Genomic DNA, 18093 nt, shown 5'->3' on the forward strand with positions numbered 1-18093 from the left:
ATGGAAGTAGGAAAGATGATTGGAGGTTAGCAGTAACAAATAGGTTAGAAACTGGCTGCTGCTACAGGAGCCTGGGGAAACCAGTGAAGTACTGATGGCTCATAGGAGTAAAAAGAAAGGCCCTTTAAACCTTTGGGGATCTAATTTCTGATTTTGATCAGTCATAAAACCATTGCTGATGAGACAGCAAAGTGTAACACAGCCCAGTCGGCTGGCTATTTCTGATCTGTGTTTGGAAGGGAGGAAGATGGTTTGGTTCCATGTTCTGCTGCGAGGGTCCAATAGCAGTCACTGTTCGCAACAAGGATAGGTGTGAACTCAGAAATTAAGTTCTCAGATTAGCCAGCCCAGCTCTCTTAGATGCAGGTGTCTTTAGAGGCTTCAGTGAGAAGCTGATAGAACCACTAATGTTGATTTTTAATAACTCTTACAGCTCAGGATGGATCAGGGCACGGCCGAAGTGTTTCCATATTTTGAAAAGGTGAAAGGGAGGATTTTAGTGCAGCAATTAATTTTGCGAAGTACCAACATCAGGCTAAGTGGTCTCATTTAGCCTCATGTTAGTCCTCTGCAAAATACCAGAGTGGTTAATTTGGGATTTCATCAACAAATAACTAGATGCTAATAATATAATGAACAGTAATCAATGAGCTTTCCTGGAAAATGGGTCTTGTTAAACCAACCTGTTGACTTCTGCTTTTTGGGGGGGTGCAGGGGGAAATTGCATTCTTTGTTTTGGTTTTTAATAAAACATGCCTGGCTGCTAAAGACAACTGATGTTATAATACACTGCAATTTCTCCAAGGTATTTGTCTGGTATTATATGGAATTAACAAGGCACACATTAGAGAGATTAAGTGTGCTTCACTGACAGATCTCAAAATGTAGTTGTTAATGAGGAGATATCATTGAGCAAGGCCACCAGTAGCATGCACTGATTCTTTTTCAATGCTATTTAATAGATCTACCAACCATCCAGGTAATAGAAGAATCTCCCCTGGTAAAGGCTGCAGGTGGTGTAACAGTGGGTAAAAATGTTACAGAAGGAGCTATTTTAGTCAGTTATCTTCATGTCTCAGTTAGACGGTCTCAAGCTAGCAGTGGTATTTTAAATGCAAAGTAATACATGGAAGAAGCACAATCATAGCAGCCCTGCTCCCCTTAGAAAATCAGGCCCTCAGAGGACACAAAGGAGGCCACTCAGAGCTACACAACATGAGCTCTTCTCGCAAGGCGGTGGATAAAAGGTCAGTGCAATATTGGATATATAATACAAACCCTAACACGGCAAGGAAAACAAGTTGAAGCTGGGAAGAGAGAGCGCTGCTGCTTACAGCATGGCGAGAGGAATGCAGGTCTTGGGTCCATGCATCAACGTGAAAATACCAGCAGAAGTTCAAAGTGAAGCCGCAAAAATGACCCTGGGTTGCAAATCAAATCTGTGACATGAAATTTAAGGAGTTTATCAAAGAAGGGCTGAGAGGTGACTTGATCACTGGGAGCAAGTGGAAAAGCTTTCAGGCTCGCACACAAAGGCGTAGCAGGTTACGGGGGCTAGAAAGTCAAGTTACACATCTCAGCCTTTAAGTGAGGCACTTTCCAAACAGCCAGGATAATTAAACAGAGAACCAGCAAGGGAGGGGGTGAACTCTCCAACACTCAGTGTTTTTAAGAGGAGAGTAGATACTTTTCCAAGAGGGATGATGCCTGGGGAAAGGTCCATGGCCTGCATATACACAAGCTCAGATTAACTAAGCACAGAGATCCCTTCTGACCTTAGTCTATGAATCTATAAATTCGCCATTCCACTCATTAGCATGGATCACAAAAAACATGTTTTAAAAGCAGCAACATAAACAACTTAAAAATTAACTGCATGCTATTGATCTCCTCTCACCAGGAATTACTCGATACTGAATTTGCTGGGAAAAATCTTGACTGCATCACTTTCGTTTTTATCTGCACTGTTTCTACATGTTAGTGACTAGGGATCGTGATGGCTTTGAGCACGGGGAAAAGAGATGTGCATGGCATTCCCTGCATGGTAAAATTAAAGGTCCATTCAAATGGGTTTAATATCAGGTTAAATTACTTTTAATGAAAAACAAAAAATAAATGGTTCAGGTCTCCAGCTCACAATCAGCAGAAGGGCAAAGTGAGCATCATTTTCTGATTAAGCCCAGCCTGATGGAAGTCAATAAGAAATTTGTGTTGACCTAGATTTAACCCTTTGAGGGATGGTGCCAAATGGGCAAAGAGCTGTACTAGGCCTGAACATTTTAAAATTCAATGAGAACTCACACAGAGGTCTCGAACATCTTCTACACAGTGTGTGAGGGAAATATTTGACATTTCCCAAGCATCAGGTAAGCGTGTCCTGTTTGCTGCATGGACCCCAGCTCGGTTTGGCAGAGATGAAGAGATCCCCCTGCTCCTTTGCGGGATCTTTGGAGGTGGAGACGGCAGACAGCCACACACAGGGATGAAGAGCTGGGACAATCACACCTTGCTCTGCTGGATGCCTCCCTCCAGAAAGAGTTGCACAGACATCCCTCCCCTCCAGCAGTGGCAATTCCTCCCTTTGCAGGCAAGCATTCTCCCTTCCCGCAATGCCCTTCAAGGGTTTATTTTTCCTCAAGCAAAAAGAATACTGAATGCGTTTCTGTGCATGATTAAAAATTCCATATTCTGCTTGCTTAGAATGCAGGCAGCATGCAAACAGGCGTGTGCTACAGAGAGCCTCCATGGGGCAACAGCAGCAGCATGATGGTGCCAGCAGTAATTCCAGAGAAGCTAATTTAGTACCAGCAATTCCCAACAGACTCCAGAAAAGCATTTTCTTCCTCCTCCTCTGACTGTTAACCAGTAAGATTTATTAGGTGGTTCTGCCGAATGGAAATCTTTAATAAAACTTTGACTCAGGCTGAACAGCACAAGACCAGGGTTGGTTTGTGGATTCCCCCTTCCCCCCACCTTCTTTTTAACTAAGCCCTTGTTCTTGAACAGCGAAGCATGGTGACTCCTGTGCTTAACTACAAGACATTGCTAATGTACTGCACCAGCTGCAGACTCCCCCAGCTGATTCCTTTCCTCATTGCAAAGTTTGTGGTAACTCCAGGCACTGGAAGGGGTTAGAGCACAGCTTGTTTGGATGGATATTCCCAGGTGAAGCTATTACAGAGCACAAATCCTTAATGGCCTTGCACTTCTCAAGCCCACAGACGTAAAGGCTGGTCTATTCAGCAGGCAGCATTTGCTGCTGGAAGTGTTTGTGGTCCAGAAGGGAAAACCAAAATCTTCCAGCATAACTGGAAGGAGACATGTGTCTGGGACTGTGCTGCATGGACAGTGGATGAGAACTGCCACACCAAACTAATTGCAGTAATTTCTGTCTCTGCTGGCGACATGAAGGATTTTGGAGTGCGTTAAAGCATAGCTGGTACAGGCAGAGCACTCAGGCTGTTACTGATGTGCAGCAGACTTTGGAATAAAACATTGCTGATTTTCAGCACCGAGTAATGATGCTACAGCATGGTTTTGGATCATTAGCAAGGGAAAGTGCTCACGAAGCAGAGGAGAATCTACCTGGAGGTTGGCCAAAACACCCACACTAATAATCCTGCTTCACAAGGTGGCATGATACCCTCCTAACTGACAAGAACTAATGCGGACCCTCATTTATCCATCTTATTATAAAGATGAAACCTCTGGCAGCACAACACAGCCACCCAAGCTCAAGGCCTTTCAAACATAACAACCTGGCTGCAGACAGCCACGGAGGTTGTCAGCACAGCTCCCGAACTCAGGATGGCACTTTGGCACCCTGACCACCACTACCCGCAGAGACACAGCAATGCCTTTCTCTTCAGTCTTGCAAACCACCATGTGGGTTTAAAGAAGAGTTCTCCAGTTTAAGCAAAAGCTTAAGGGTTGGTTTCAGCTCTGCCCAGCACTGCATAGAGCCACTTCCCGCAGTAGCTGCTATGCTGCTTGCTTCTCATGCCTCATGCTAATGCCACCCAGTTGATGAGCATCATTTGATTCCATCTGTAGTAAAGCCCCCCTGAACTCTTAGGGCAGGGAGGAAATCCATCCACTAGTAAACGTGAGGATTTTTTTCTCTTAAGCAGATTCTGTGTCTAACTGATGTTATTAAATAATGTTTATGGAACTGCTCCAGATATGTGCATGCATAGCCAGGAGTGAGGAGGGAGAGGAGCTTTGTTTGTGGCCTCAGATGATAATAAGTTTTGTGGAGTCAAAACACCACATTAATCCAGGCATTTCAAATATTTTACAACCCCAGACATTACAAGGCAGGATTTATTTTTAAATCATTTTTAACATTTCCTGATAAGGCTGACATGATCTTTAAGACTAAGCAGGAAATTTTTTTATTATTATTATTATAATAATAAATTAACAACCTTTGCTGGTAGTGCGACTGCTTGGGCTATGCCTAGGCATCACGACTGGGAGAGGGAAGGGCTGGAACAGGAGCTCCCAGGCACTTGGCTCTCAGACACTACAGAAGAAAGGTGCTGACGTCCTCCACTTTGGGTTGCTGCCAAATTATTACCCATCAGGAGACTTTACTAGGAAATGCTTCTGAACGACAAGTGGAGGGTCTGTATCACTCTTGGTGGGAAAGCAACCACCAGGCAAATGGCAGCTGAGCTGCGTGAGCAGGGCCCCAGGTGAAAGCACCCCCAGCTCGTGTGTGCTGAGCCCGGGTGCTCCACGCCCGAGCTGGAGCACAGGCAGGTTTGCTCACATGTGATTAAAAATGTTAATTAAAAAGCAGTGCAAAGTCAAATGCAGCCACAAAGGCAAATCAGATCCTGGGCTGCACCTGCAGGGGCATTACTTGCAGAGATAGAGATGTGATTGTCCCACTCAGCGCTTGATGGCCGCACCAGGAGTATTGTGCCCACTTCTGGTCACCACCATTCAAAAGAGACACGGACAGACTGGAGAGGATCCAGATGGGGGCCACAAAGATTGACGGGCTGGAGAACCTACTTTCTGAGGAAAGACTGAAGGCGTTGGGTCTCTTCTCCCTGGAGAAGAAAAGGCTCAGAGGGGACCTCACACAGTTTTCCAGCACTTAAAGGGCGGCTACTAAGAGGATGGAGGCTTTCTCTTCACAGGGAGCCACACGGAGAAGACAGGCTCCTTGTGAAGAGAGGAGCCACACGGAGAAGAAGGGGTACAGGCTGCACCAGGAGAGGTTTAATCTCAATATAAGAATTTTTTACAGTGAGATCAGTCATTCACTAGAACAAGCTGCTGAGGGATGTTCTAGAGTCCCCATCATGAGAGGTTTTCAAGATGCGATTGGACAAGGTGCTAGATAATCTCATCTAGTATCCCTTTCCCATGGAAGGTTGGACCAGATGATCTCTCAAGGTCCTTCCAACCTGAGCAGTTCTATGATTTTATGATTCAATAATTCACTTTGTTCATCAAGTCCTTTAATGGCCAGCTGTCAGAGAGGGATCTTCTCTGCCACCTGTTTGCTCAGACAGGAAGGACTGCAAGGTGGATAGGCAGAGAAGAGATTTAAAGGGTGTTTAGATTACGCAACCATAGACAGCCAGGTCCCCACCAGCCCTTGGTACATCTCGGCCTCCTTGGGATTTCCTTAGGAATGTGATTCATAGCTTCATGGAGGTCAGTAGATGGGCTGTATTAGCAGTGGCAGAGTTGGGGAATAGCCACAGTGTGATGCTGTGACACTGCTCATGGTTTGGGCAATAAAGGATGCCCTGGCACCTCAGGTGAATCAGCCACAGTGCTGTGGGTGAAGCCTCTCTAGTAAGCGACAGTAATTATACGGGGAGTAGAAAGCAGGGTTGTTAGCGGCCGGGTAATCATGGCAAGATGCTGAGCCGTGTTTCCCTGAAAGGCGTGGATGGGTGACCTCCCTCCTGATGCCAATTACCTTCACCCCGGGCATGCTGCTGGGGAGATGGAGGTCCAGCTGCTCCTTAGCTGGGGAGGTCGCTGCTCCCAAAGCTGCTGGAGGGTTTGCATCCCCGCAGCAAGGCTCTGCGTCGTGGAGCTCCCTTCCTTCCTTTCTCTCCAGGCTCTGACAACCTGTAATCATTTTATCTCTCAGCATTAATGGCAGCAAGCAATAAACTTGCATCCTAATTATTGTAATTATTTCTTTCTTTGTACGTCAGCCTTGGTAACGATGTTTTTACAGCTGATGAGATGGAAGAGAGGGGAGAAAAGAAATATTGTCACAGTAATGAAGAAAGAGCAATGAGCATACTCCTTTCCATTCACTTTCCTCAAGGTTTTAGAGCCCACTTGAGTTTCCTGTTCTCTAAGGTCACAGAAATTAGCAGTGATTGCCCTCATACTGCAAGGTAGCAGCAATCTAGGACTAAATTTGTAATTGATCTTAAGTACCTACCTGCCAGCATAGCCCCAGAGGTGCCTAAATGTCTCCGAAGTCCCCTGCACACGTAAGTACCCACTGCGTACTAAGAACTGCCTATTTCTTGATAGCAGGAGAAGCTCACTGTTTTGCTTAATCTCAGGCATGACTTACAAGCTAAAAGTGTTATACCAGTCTTGTCTATGGGAATTGCATATGGAGGGGGAGAAGCTGCTCTAATCACCACTTAAAATTCACATGGTCTTTCAGAGGGTGGGATTCAGCCTCCATTTCTTCCCCAACGCGTTAGCACCATGAGGGGAGGCTGGTCCCAGCCACTGGGCAGGAATTTCTTTCCGTGCTGTAGCCCAGGTGCTGGAGAACAAGAGCAGCATTTGCCCACCCACTGTAACCTCTAATCCAGAGCATGGGCTGGGGAGGAACCCAGACCCACAGCATTTTGGGAAGCTGTGCTTGGCTACTGAGCTGCTGTATGGTGGCAGCAGCTCTGGCTTAGAGTAGCTGCTGCTAAACATGAGATAGAAGAGACCTTACTAGAAGAAATGTGGGCAGCTAAGATACCACACAGGAATTTGTAAAGCACCCAGGTCCCTGTTTAGAGACCTAACACTAGATGCCCAAGGGGACACCAGGCACTTAAGACTTCAAGTAGGAACCGATGGTTGCTTGGCTCCTGTTCCCAGGGTCACCTACACAGAGGTCTCCGCACAGAGTCCTCCTTCTGTCCTTCCCATTCATCCCATACAGGTCAAAAGCTCCATGCAGAACAGTTTCACCAGGTAATGAGCAGGAAGTATCAGACAGGCCCCACGTGTAAGTAGTAACAGCCACTAAGGTCCTCTCTTGTGCTGGTGTGAGGTGCTGTCATCTACATTAGCATGTCCGTGCCAGTAAATTAAAGCTTGTTAGAGGCCGTTCATGGGCCCTGGACCTTGTTCATGAACACCGATGGAACCAGCCTCAGGCTTCAGGCTCCACACTAATATTTCTTTTAATGGCCCATTATTGATAGTTCTGCAGCCAGATCTTTCTTAGGGATCTTTTCTGTGTTAGGGCATTTGCTTGGGCTTTCCCACTTCACCCAACAAAATTGCTAAATTAACTGGTGTTTGAGTACTGTTTTAATGACTGATCAGCGTTTTGTTAGAGAACCAAGGCAGGAAAACTGCTCTATACAGCAGTCCATCTCTGACATTGGATTGTCTTCACCCAGCACATCCCAGATGATATCCCAACTCAGATAAGATTCCATCTCCTTCAATTTCACTAATAAGAAAAATGAGTGAAACACAAATAGCAACCACTACCCCATGGCCTCATTTCTAGACTCTTGCTGGTTTCGAGCAGCCCCTTGACCACATCGGGGCTGTTTCAGCACGTGGTGAGATTGTCCTTCCCCGATCCTCGTGCTGTATTTTCCAAGCAGCGTTTCCCAGCCTATCTTGCTTTTAAATAGTAACTTGTTCCAGTTTAGATCTGGGCTTCCCACCCCCCAAAAAATACCTTGAATGCTAAACTGTGGTTTAATGTGCACATTTGTCTGATTTACTGGGTTGGCTGGTCCTGCCACCTCTGCTCCCTGCAGGCCAGAGGGACCTGAGCAATGGCAGGAGTCCTGGCCAGGCAGCGCCTCTGTGCCACCAGCTCTGGCTCTTCAGACGTGGGCTCCTTCACTCTCAGAGCCATCTTTCAGGATGACGCTCTCTTTACTCAAGTCCTCATTCTTCCCCATTTCTCCCTGATGTTTCAAAAATAATTACCAGTGGTTCAGGAAGTTCATTAGCAAACTCCCTTAGGACCCTGGCTATGTATCATCCAGCCCTGCTGATTTGTGGATAGGCTCTAATCAAGTGTTTCAAGTCTCTCTCTCCTTCCTCCTCCTTTCAGATTAACAGTTTTTTTGACAAGATTCTCATTATTTCCTATTTCCTGGCGGTACCCAGGGACTGGGCTTATTTGAGTCCTCGCTGTTGTCATTGTGGGTTTATTTTTAACCTCAGGCTCAGCTTCTCCACAAGGGCAACAGAGTTTTGTGTTCTTCAGAAACTCGTGGCTTTGTCAGTGCCACTTCAGTCTCAGTTAATGCTGGGTCTTCCAGCGCTCTCTGTCTTTTGCCTTTATCACTTTTTATTATTCTTCTTCCCACTGCTCCAAAATTAGCCAGAAGAAATGATTGCTTTTACAAAGCCTACAAATTTACAACTCTTCTCCATTACAACCCTTCTCCACCTTCTTAGATGTAGGCCACCTTCTTTGCTGCAATTAATTTCTCATCTTCCTCTGCTTATTTTTCTCCCTGCTGACCTCTGGTGTGTACACACTTTCCAAGTCTCCATTTTCCTTCCCAAGACAACCATCCACTGGCTCCTGTTGGAAGGGACCCAACCACCAGAAAAGCCACCAACAACCTCATCCAGCTTAACAACATCTTTAAATGTTGGAGGGCAAACTCAGGTTTACCAGCAGATGAAAAGCACAGCTGCTCCACTTTTGGGTTCCCCCTGTGCAGGGGGAAGGCAGCATAGAGAACACGGCAGCCCTGCATAGGTTTTTCCCACCCAGCTGCCTCTGTTGTCCTCTGCCCTTTCCAAATACACACACAGGAGCTCAGCCCCTCGTTGTCCATCTTCATTAACCCAAAGTGAGTGTCATGCCCTGCACATGACCGCTGAAGAGGATGAGGTGTAAAGTGGGAGGAGGAAGAAGAGATGAGGCTGAAGGGCAATTTTTCTTTCAATACCTTGCACACCTCTGCACGTTTCCTCCTATCAAGAGCCTACAGCCCATGGGATTAGCCCAGCCTCATTATCCTTGATTTGCAAGAGATGTCTGAAGTAAGTCAAACACTTTCATTTGAAACAAGCAGTCAGGTTTTTTATCTTTAGTCACAAACATCCAGCTCCCCTGCAGCCCCTCAGCCATGCATCCGCAGTCATCGGATCTACATGCCCCAGGCTGGCTTTCCCCTTGAAACCACCCTTCCTGGGTGCACAAAGAGGGCAAGGTCAGCAGGAACCCCAGGCTCCCACAGCAAAGCATGGCTACGGAAGGGGCTGAATCAACAGGGCATTTTTTAGAGGGTTTTCCCCCAGCTTTGCAGCACTTATTGATAATTAGAGGAGTAATTACAGGGCTTATTCCAACCAATGCAGCAGAGACCCCAAACTGCTTGGATTGCTTTTGCACGTGATGGTGTTATAGGGATGCATCATCCTGCTACATTTGCTGCAGATCTGTATGTGGGCTGGAGCATCTTACTTGGACTCTGTTGTTTAAATTAGAGACAACATTTACCTCCCTGGCAGGGGCACAAAAAGCATTAATTTGGGAGAGAGCAAGGGAGAGGTAAGAGAAGCACCCACACAGCTTATGTAGATAAGAATAAAAGGTATGTTCATTGTTTACCCCTTGTAACGCAAGGTTGGGTTTGTTTTAAGCCTAAAAAGAAAATTGTTGGGTAAGAAAACTAACTAAAACTTTATTTATTTTTTTTTTATGAATACAGTGCTGTGGTTCTGGATGGAAAAATATATGCCACTGGTGGGATCGTTAGCAGCGAAGGACCTGCCCTGGGAAACATGGAAGCCTACGACCCTAAAACAAATACGTGGACACTTCTACCAAATATGCCATGCCCTGTTTTTCGACACGGCTGCGTAGCAATCAAGAAGTACATCCAGAGCGGCTGATGTTACCCAGGAGTTGGATGGAGAACTCTTTGTATCTGTTGAAAGCAGGCGAGAAGGATACTACTACTTAAGAAACAAAAGCAGCAAAGCCAGTCAGTGAACATATTGCTCTAAAGTCTTGAATAGTGTCTACATTGAATGTAGAAAAATCATCCTCACCTTTTGGTGAACAAGGAGCAGAGAGCTCCGTGCTATGTAAGATAATTGTAACTTAATAGTACAAGAGTGTCACTAGATGTTATAGTGGCACTTGTTCTGGACATCGGCTTTTGGTCAACCCAGGTGCAATAGAATTTCACATATTTTTTAAGCTGGGGAAGAGAAGAAAAAAGAAAATCTGCATTTTACTTTAGAGCTCAAGCTTGATTCTTAAATAACCATGCAGATTAGTTTTACTATTACACTTTAGGCGTCAATCTATTTGAAAGGTCAAAGTGTCCTTACCACTTTGATTCCTACATTTGTTTTTAACAAATACATGCTTTTCAATACCAATGACTGAGAGGAATCTTGTGTGACAGATGGCTTACATTGATGTCAGTCTTCCATCAGATCAAACAAATCTTTCAGTTCTCTAGAGCAGAGCCCGGAAGGGAGGTGAGGTGGGACTGGGGAGAAGAATTGGTAATAAATTCCATTTTAAAAAATTAAACAAAAACAGGTCTGTTGGGCTGGATGAGTTTCTGCTCTGGGTGATGCTTCTGTGGGCACATGTGGCCATGCCCATGGGTCGGGGGGCCTTCTAAACCGCTTCCTCCAGCTTTCAGCTGATGAGCGAACTTGCAGTGCTCGATTCCCGTAATGCAAAATGAAACCGGTTTCGATTCCAGAGGCATTCTCCTGATAAACCAGAGATTTGGGATCCCATCTGGAGATTTGATTGAGATTCCATTAAAACGCACAGCGCGGTGTGGGACTTCGACATTTTCATCACATGGAGAAGGTGCCTCCTGTTGCAGCTGCGCACTCAGTTTTGGCTCTCAACCAAAATTCCTTACGTTGGGATATACGCAACTATCTTTTATGTAAAGTGTGAGAAGTTTTTTATTTTACTTTCTGAGTTTCCCCGTAGGTGTGGAAACCTTATACTTCTCTTATTTACATATTTTAAACACACGAGTTTAAATCCCATGGTAGAAAAATGCATAGACTTAGGCCCAGTATAAGAGACTTAAAATGATTACTATGTAGAGTTGTAAGTATATGCACAGCACAGGGGTTATATTTTTATATATATTAAAATATTGTCTATCCAGAGAGCATTGTGATGTGGAAATTCTTTATAAATTTATACATGAAAGGATCAAAGGGGAGATGGACCGGGTAACGTAGAGGGGGCAGGGGAAAGAAGCTTAATGTTCACAAATAGGAAGTAACCCCAAGCTAAGGATTGTCCAATTTCTTTCCAAGTAGAGGGAAAAAAGTTGCCGTGCTTGCCTTTGCAGACTCAAATCCCAATGCCATGCCAGTAATTCAAGGAGAGTCCTGTACAGCGTGTGGGTGAGATCTTACAGTCAATATCTAGTTGAATTTCATACCAAATACGCTAGCCTTTTTATAGGGAGGGAGATCTGCCTACAGCTTTGGGGAAATCAATGCAGATGGTTAGCTAATCATCTTATTTTATTAATAATCGTTTATAAAATAAAAGAAAAAAAAAAGACATTTGTATCTTGCAGTATTTAAAGAAAAAGTGCTCAAGTCAGCTGAGTCAAGCTATAGGATGACTCAAGTCTCTCATTTTGACAGTGAGGTTCCAGCCTTTGTTATGCAGTTGTTTTATTTATTCTTTAAAGAAAATAATAATAAGCACAACAGAATTATATACTAGTATGTCATTTAAAGTATTTATGTCAAACAGGGTGCAAGTGTGAACCTAAAGATTGGAGCACAAGTTTCTAACTGCCTGGGGCAGGACTAATTTTAGTGTTGGTGTGTGTCTACCTCCAAAGGAGGTGCTACCTGTCAACAAGACCTAAACACATTCAACATTTCCAATTTAGCTTATTTCTTCATTTCTCACACTGGAACAAAACTGGCTATTTCTGTGAATAATATTAAAAACAGGGTTATCTGTAATGGTATTGTATATAGTTTATGTTTACTGTTAAGTTCTTGTTATATTATAATAAATATATTTATAGATCTAGATTCAGCATCCAGATTGGATTAATTCTGTCATGACTGACCAAGAAGCAACACTGCATGAACAGTGACTTCAGGTTTCACCCCAGCCATGGATGAAAGTGTGTCCATTCCATCCAGCTAGTTTCCCTCACAAATCCCAAAATTCATTGCTGATACTTAAATGCTCCAAAGAACTTCCATTACTGATACTTAAGTAGCTTCCAAAGAACTTCCATTTTTATTCCAGAAGTTGTTCTTGGAAGTGATTCTGGATTTTATTCAGCAAGACTGTTTCTTCTTCATCCATTTTCCCAAACTTACTATTAAGGAAAAAGGGCTCAAGGTACTTCAGGAAAGTATCTTGAAAAAAGCACTGATAAACAGCTTCGTTGTTGTTGATGGTTTTGTTTTACATGAAGGTTAGGATTTGTGCTTTAGGATTTAGACTGTGCTGCTGCTGCAGCGTCTAAAAGGTAAAAGCTACTTCTGCCCTATGGTCAAAATTCCTTCATATCTGGAGTGGGAGTTCTGTACCTCACTGGATACATCTTTCAGAGAGCACTTAAGTGCAGCCGTTCATGATTTCTTTGATGTTTCATTAGGGTGCCATCTGGTAGTTGTAAAACTGGATACGGAACAAAGATGCGCCAAATATAACTAGTCTCAAATACCACCGCAGTGGAACATTTCAGCTGGATCTTAGGAGGTAATATCTGCTCTACACATTAACAGGAAGACTCTAACATCTATTGAAACTGTCTCCAGCTCTTGCAGAGTACATCTGTGCAAGTATTTAGGAGCGTGAAGCGCAGTTTTTAACCAGCTTCGTGGCTCAGGTTGCACAGCCTGTGAAGGTTACCAGAAGCCTTGCGATGTCACACAACCCTGCTGCAACAATCTGCACCAGGTGGGATGAGTTGCCAATCTTTTCATCAACACTCTGCAAAGGTCTCTTCCTCAGCACTAGTCACTAATACTTGGTAGGACGAACAAGACACAGGCTATTTGCTTTACTTGTATGTGGAAATCATTTTAGTTCCCCTCTGGGAAGCTGCTGAGCACTTTTGCCACATGAGTCGTGTGCACCTCTGAATGCTTTAAGAAATCCAGGGACAGGCTGGCTCAGCCTGGTTAGGATAAACACTCTGTTCACTGGCTTCACTCTCCCCTGGCTCCCCCCTGGGAAAGAGGGCGATCTCCAAATGGAGCTGTTGGCTGCATTCAGGTAATCACCCACCCCTGACACTTTACGCAATCATCCACCTTTCTCCCCTTGTTTCATCTAGTGGCAAACACACTGTACTAATAAAGCCTCAGCAACCCCGTCTTTTTAATTAGCTGCAGCTCAGTGTTAAGGCTGAGCTTAGCGCAGTGCAATTGGAGCAAGCCAACTAGAGCGTTCGTTACACTTCAGCTTGCCCTTGCTGGAGTCCGGACAAACTGAACGCCAGCACGAGCACCCACCTCCTGCAGCTGCAGGGAGCAGGGATTCAGGGATTAGCTGGAAAAGGAGCCCTGGCCTGAGCTTCTGCCTGACTTCATGAGCACCATTGTGTTTAATGGGCAGAGACAGCAAAGGCCCAGACTGCTTCCAGTACTCACCCTCCCGCCCAGCTTCTCATGAGGAACTTCTCTAAAAAAACTGGAACTGATCCCAAAGCTTTTCTCTGCTGTCTCACATGCAAGGGCAAGGCCTCAGAACCATCCTGCCTCTCCATCGCCATCTGAAAGAGGTGACTTACTATATATAATAGGGGATAAACCTACAAAATAGCGCATGCAGTCAAGCCCTGGCAGGCTGCAGCCAGTGCCAGGCCCCCAGGAAGACACTGACTCTGTATCCACTTCGTCATTTTTACAACTTGACGTGCTAATACAAGGTGCTTGGATGAGACCCTGAAGCTCACCCCTTAATGCCTTCTTTCCCATTTCAAGTCGGATAAAACCGGGAGCCTTAAACGTGCTTTTGGCTGAAGTTGAGGCACCAGCACGTATGGGAAGGCAGCAGTAAGTTCCCATCATCAGCGAGTGTTCTGGGTTGATAACTTTAGACTGCAAAAAAGTCCAGAAAGAAAACGGTCTGGAGGGAAGCAGATGGATGTGTCTCAGGCACAGTGTTCCCATCACTCATTACATTAAGCTGGACAGCAACACCAGAACAGAAACACTGTTTTTCTTCCGAAAAGCCAATCTGTTTGAGGCATGATTAAACACTCGCTGAGGTTAGAATTCATGAAAGCAGGAGCTGCCATCGCAGGCTCCTTAGCCAAGCTGTGCAAGCATGACAGGCACAGCAGCACCATCTCCACCTGCTGGAGACTGAAACAAAAAGGGAAGTGGCAAACTACCTTAAAAACCAACTCTCCCGGTGTTGGTGGTTTTCCCGGTCACCGGTGGTTTTCCTTTTGATAACACACTGCTTTTCCTAATTCCTGTTTAGATTGCAGATTTCTTAAAGAGTAACAAATTCCACTTTATCTAAACAAATTCTGCTTCATTTGGTAAGAGCTTTACACACAGAATTACATGTTTTGGCTCTGTTACTACCTGGGAGAAGGAAGCTCCAGTGCTGTCATCAAGCCAAATCTGACTCTGAGTTTTTCATTAGTGGTGGTCTACACAATGCAGGTTTGAAGGGCTGCCTGCTGGGTTTAATTTCATCATCTGTTATTTTGAACAGCATTCTCTTTTCCTTCGGAGCTCATCTCCCAGGATTCATACTGGCACCAGTATCCAAGTCTTTCACGACCTGTCCAGAGAATAGCACTGGTAACTCAGGGCTTTTTAATAGCTTGACAGCCAACTTCAGCATGTAGCTTGTAAGTAAATTAATACAGAAGTAGGAATTGTGATGACAGCTGGGGCTGAGATGAAGATTGCTCTACGTCATGCCTCGCACCACAGGCGATGCACACGCTTCCTCCAGCATCGTGACCATTGGTGACCGTTTCTCATGGTTTTGTGGCTAAAGAGCAGGCACCTAACAGAGGTCACCAGTGACATTCCCACGTAAGCTTCACCTTCCCACTTCATTAAAGAAAAATGTGTTTGATTACAATAATCACTCTCCGAGGTAGAAAGGAAGCAATTCCTGCTCGCATATTGGGAACTTAAAGCAGTCCCTAATTTGTAATGCAATGTCCTTGTGCTGGTGGACAGCATCAGAGTAAGGAGCAGTGAACTGAATAGCAAAGGTGACGCACCAAATGCTTTAAGAGTATAATGACCATTATGCTCTACCAGAAACACTGTCCCTCCACTCAGGTAAAAATAATTAAATCTTGCAAAGCAAGCGTGAATTTCCAAGCCCACTGGAATTTCTGTAGCCACTCCATTTCCATTAAAAGGGAGCATCTTTCAGTAAGTTCTTTACTCTCATGTCCAATGAATGCAGCGCTCCATTGCTTGTTGATATCAAGTTCAATTTTACCTGCTTCATTATGCTCAGCTTTTCTGCAAGCTGCCTGTTCATGTGCTGGAACATATAAATTCCACAAACAGCCTTTACAGGGAAAATGAAGAATGGAAATGCAGCAGGGAGTGCTTGGGAATGGCTCACATTTTTGTTTCCTATTTGGCAAAAGGTATGCATTCCCTATGGAGATTAAGACAGCCAGAGGACACAGTACCTGGAGAGGATATTAGACTTTCCCTAGTGCATAAGGGTTTCAAGTTCAGGAGGTAACCTAACATCAACACCTCCAGAAAGCCCAGAAGTCTCTGCCCTGCTGACACAGGGGTACTTCCGAGAGAATGCTGATAATGTGACAGTTACCAAAAGGGCAAGTGAAATGACTGGGTAATTACAGGGCATTCACCTGACAACAGTCCCAAGTGAAAATGGAAAGATGATATCTAACTGATCATGAATCAAAGAGATAAGAATAAATACAATGATTTTCTAGAAAATCAGCTATCACACAAACCTGATCTCATTCTTTGACAGGATTACACATTTGATTGATAAAGTAATAGATTTTCAACAGCATGTGACAAAATACTTCAACATTCTCACTCTACAGTATTCAGACAGCAAATATTAAACAGGCTAAGAATAGGCAGATTAATTGAGGACTATCTAATCTGTTCAAGTAATTCTCAATTTGGTATTATCCGAGTATTTCGAATGGGGGAATCCTCTTCTTCCAAAGTTCTTGAAGGAAAATGTTGACATTAATCACTAGTCACAGACTGGTGGAAACACAGACTAGCAGAGCAAAAGACAATGAAGAACAAATAAGTCTTATGTATTGTGCTGGCTCAGATGCTAAACAAAACTTCCTTCCATAGAGCTAAGCGGGACCTCAGAGAGGTGGGAATGCAGAAGGCTGACATTCAGGATGGAGAATAGCATCATAAAAAGCTGTAAGTCTGAGAAGAGTCAAGCAAAAAGCGCTCCCAGCCCAATTTCTTGGCATAAAAGGACTAAATTGATCTTCGAATGTGTAAAAATGGGAAGAGTGAGTAGGAATCAGTGATTTTTAACTCTATATATGGCACTGGTGGGACCAATGCTGGAATGTCCCATCAATTTCCTCTGTGAACAAATCTTATAGAAGATGTTGAAAAATTGACCTACTGCAGAAAAGAGCCACAAAATTGACTTAAAGGCTGGAGGAAAAATGCAGTCAAAGCCATAAAGAGTTCATTCTGCTCAGGAAAAGACAACTGAGAGGCTACTTGATCATAGTGCATTAGCATCTTCGTGGGGAGGAAAAAAAATCTATGTATGAAGAGTCTTGAACATAGAAGACAAGAAGCAGTGCCTGCAAGTAGAAGCCAGACCAAAACAAACAAGGAATACGGCTTGTGTTTCTACTCATGAGCTTAATCACTTGAGGAAAAGCTCAGAGAGGAGGGCAGATGTACAAACTCTGCAGATCAAGTCAAGATGCCTTTCTTGAAAAGACTGTTAAGCCATACAGAAGCTAATCTCGCATGCACAGGGTCATCTAAGTCATACATGCTACAGCATCAGATTCAACAAGCCAGTGTTTTCTGCCAACATTATTCTCAGTGAATAAAACCCGAATTTTTGTGACAAATTGCTAAACATTTTAAATCATCATTAGGTGTCAGCTCATTTCCATTTCCAAAATTTATTCTCATGTATTGAAAAGATTAACACTGTAAAATTTATGCTCAGCTTGTGCTTCTGTGCCTGTGCTCTGCATCTTGTGAAACTTTTTATTAAAAAAACCCAACCTTTCTGCCTTCTGGACACGCTTTACACTTTAGAGCTAGACTCCGAAGCACTCTCACCCCGGTATAAGGGCTAGATGTTAATTTTAAACCAGTTACATCTCCATGCTTCATGAAAATGTAGTCTTAAGTGTTTGTATTTCCAATACTTCAGAAGTCTACACCAAACCATAATTTCACAGAATGGTTTGGGTTGGAAAGGACCTTAAAGCTCATCTAGTTCCAACCCCCTGCTGGGGCAGGGACACCTTCCACTAGACCAGGTTGCTCAAAGCCCCATCCAGCCTGGCCTTGATTTATTTATTACTAAACTGGTGTTAATAGTCATATACATGTGACTGCTCACATTACATTTCCTTTACGTCACTAAACCTTCTGTAATGCCACAGAGAATGCAGTGGGCATAGCTTCAAAACCCATTTCAGAATTCATTAGGAACCTAAAACAGAACGGCAATTTGTCCTTCCACATCTCCAAACTCAGGGATCACTGTTCTTCCAGGTAGCTTCCACATACAGAGGGGATTATACAAGGTGTATTGAAGTCCGCAAGAGAATGCGGAACTTTCACAACAGAACTAGAGCTGGGGTTCTGGAGATGACACATAGTTTCTTAGCTAAAACATTATTTTCTTTTCATTCTACAGCAGAAAGACTCAATTTCTCA

General features: G+C 44.1%; 1 protein-coding gene across 5 annotated transcripts in view; it reads left to right on the forward strand.

Moving 5' to 3' along the window:
- Positions 1-12249, forward strand: part of KLHL29 (kelch like family member 29) — a 410258-nt gene extending 398009 nt beyond the window's left edge. For 2 of the 5 annotated variants that reach the window (XM_030490107.2, XM_032920018.1), the window contains one exon: positions 9915-12249. In XM_030490107.2, the coding sequence (XP_030345967.2) occupies positions 9915-10098 (184 nt within the window). In that variant the 3' untranslated portion in view covers positions 10099-12249. The remainder of the gene's footprint in view (positions 1-9914) is intronic. The other 3 variants (XM_030490106.2, XM_030490108.1, XM_030490109.1) reach the window with 2 other exon arrangements.
- The last annotated feature ends 5844 nt before the right edge of the window (positions 12250-18093 follow it).

Source organism: Strigops habroptila, chromosome 6, assembly GCF_004027225.2.
Source record: "Strigops habroptila isolate Jane chromosome 6, bStrHab1.2.pri, whole genome shotgun sequence".
NCBI lineage: Eukaryota > Metazoa > Chordata > Aves > Psittaciformes > Psittacidae > Strigops > Strigops habroptila.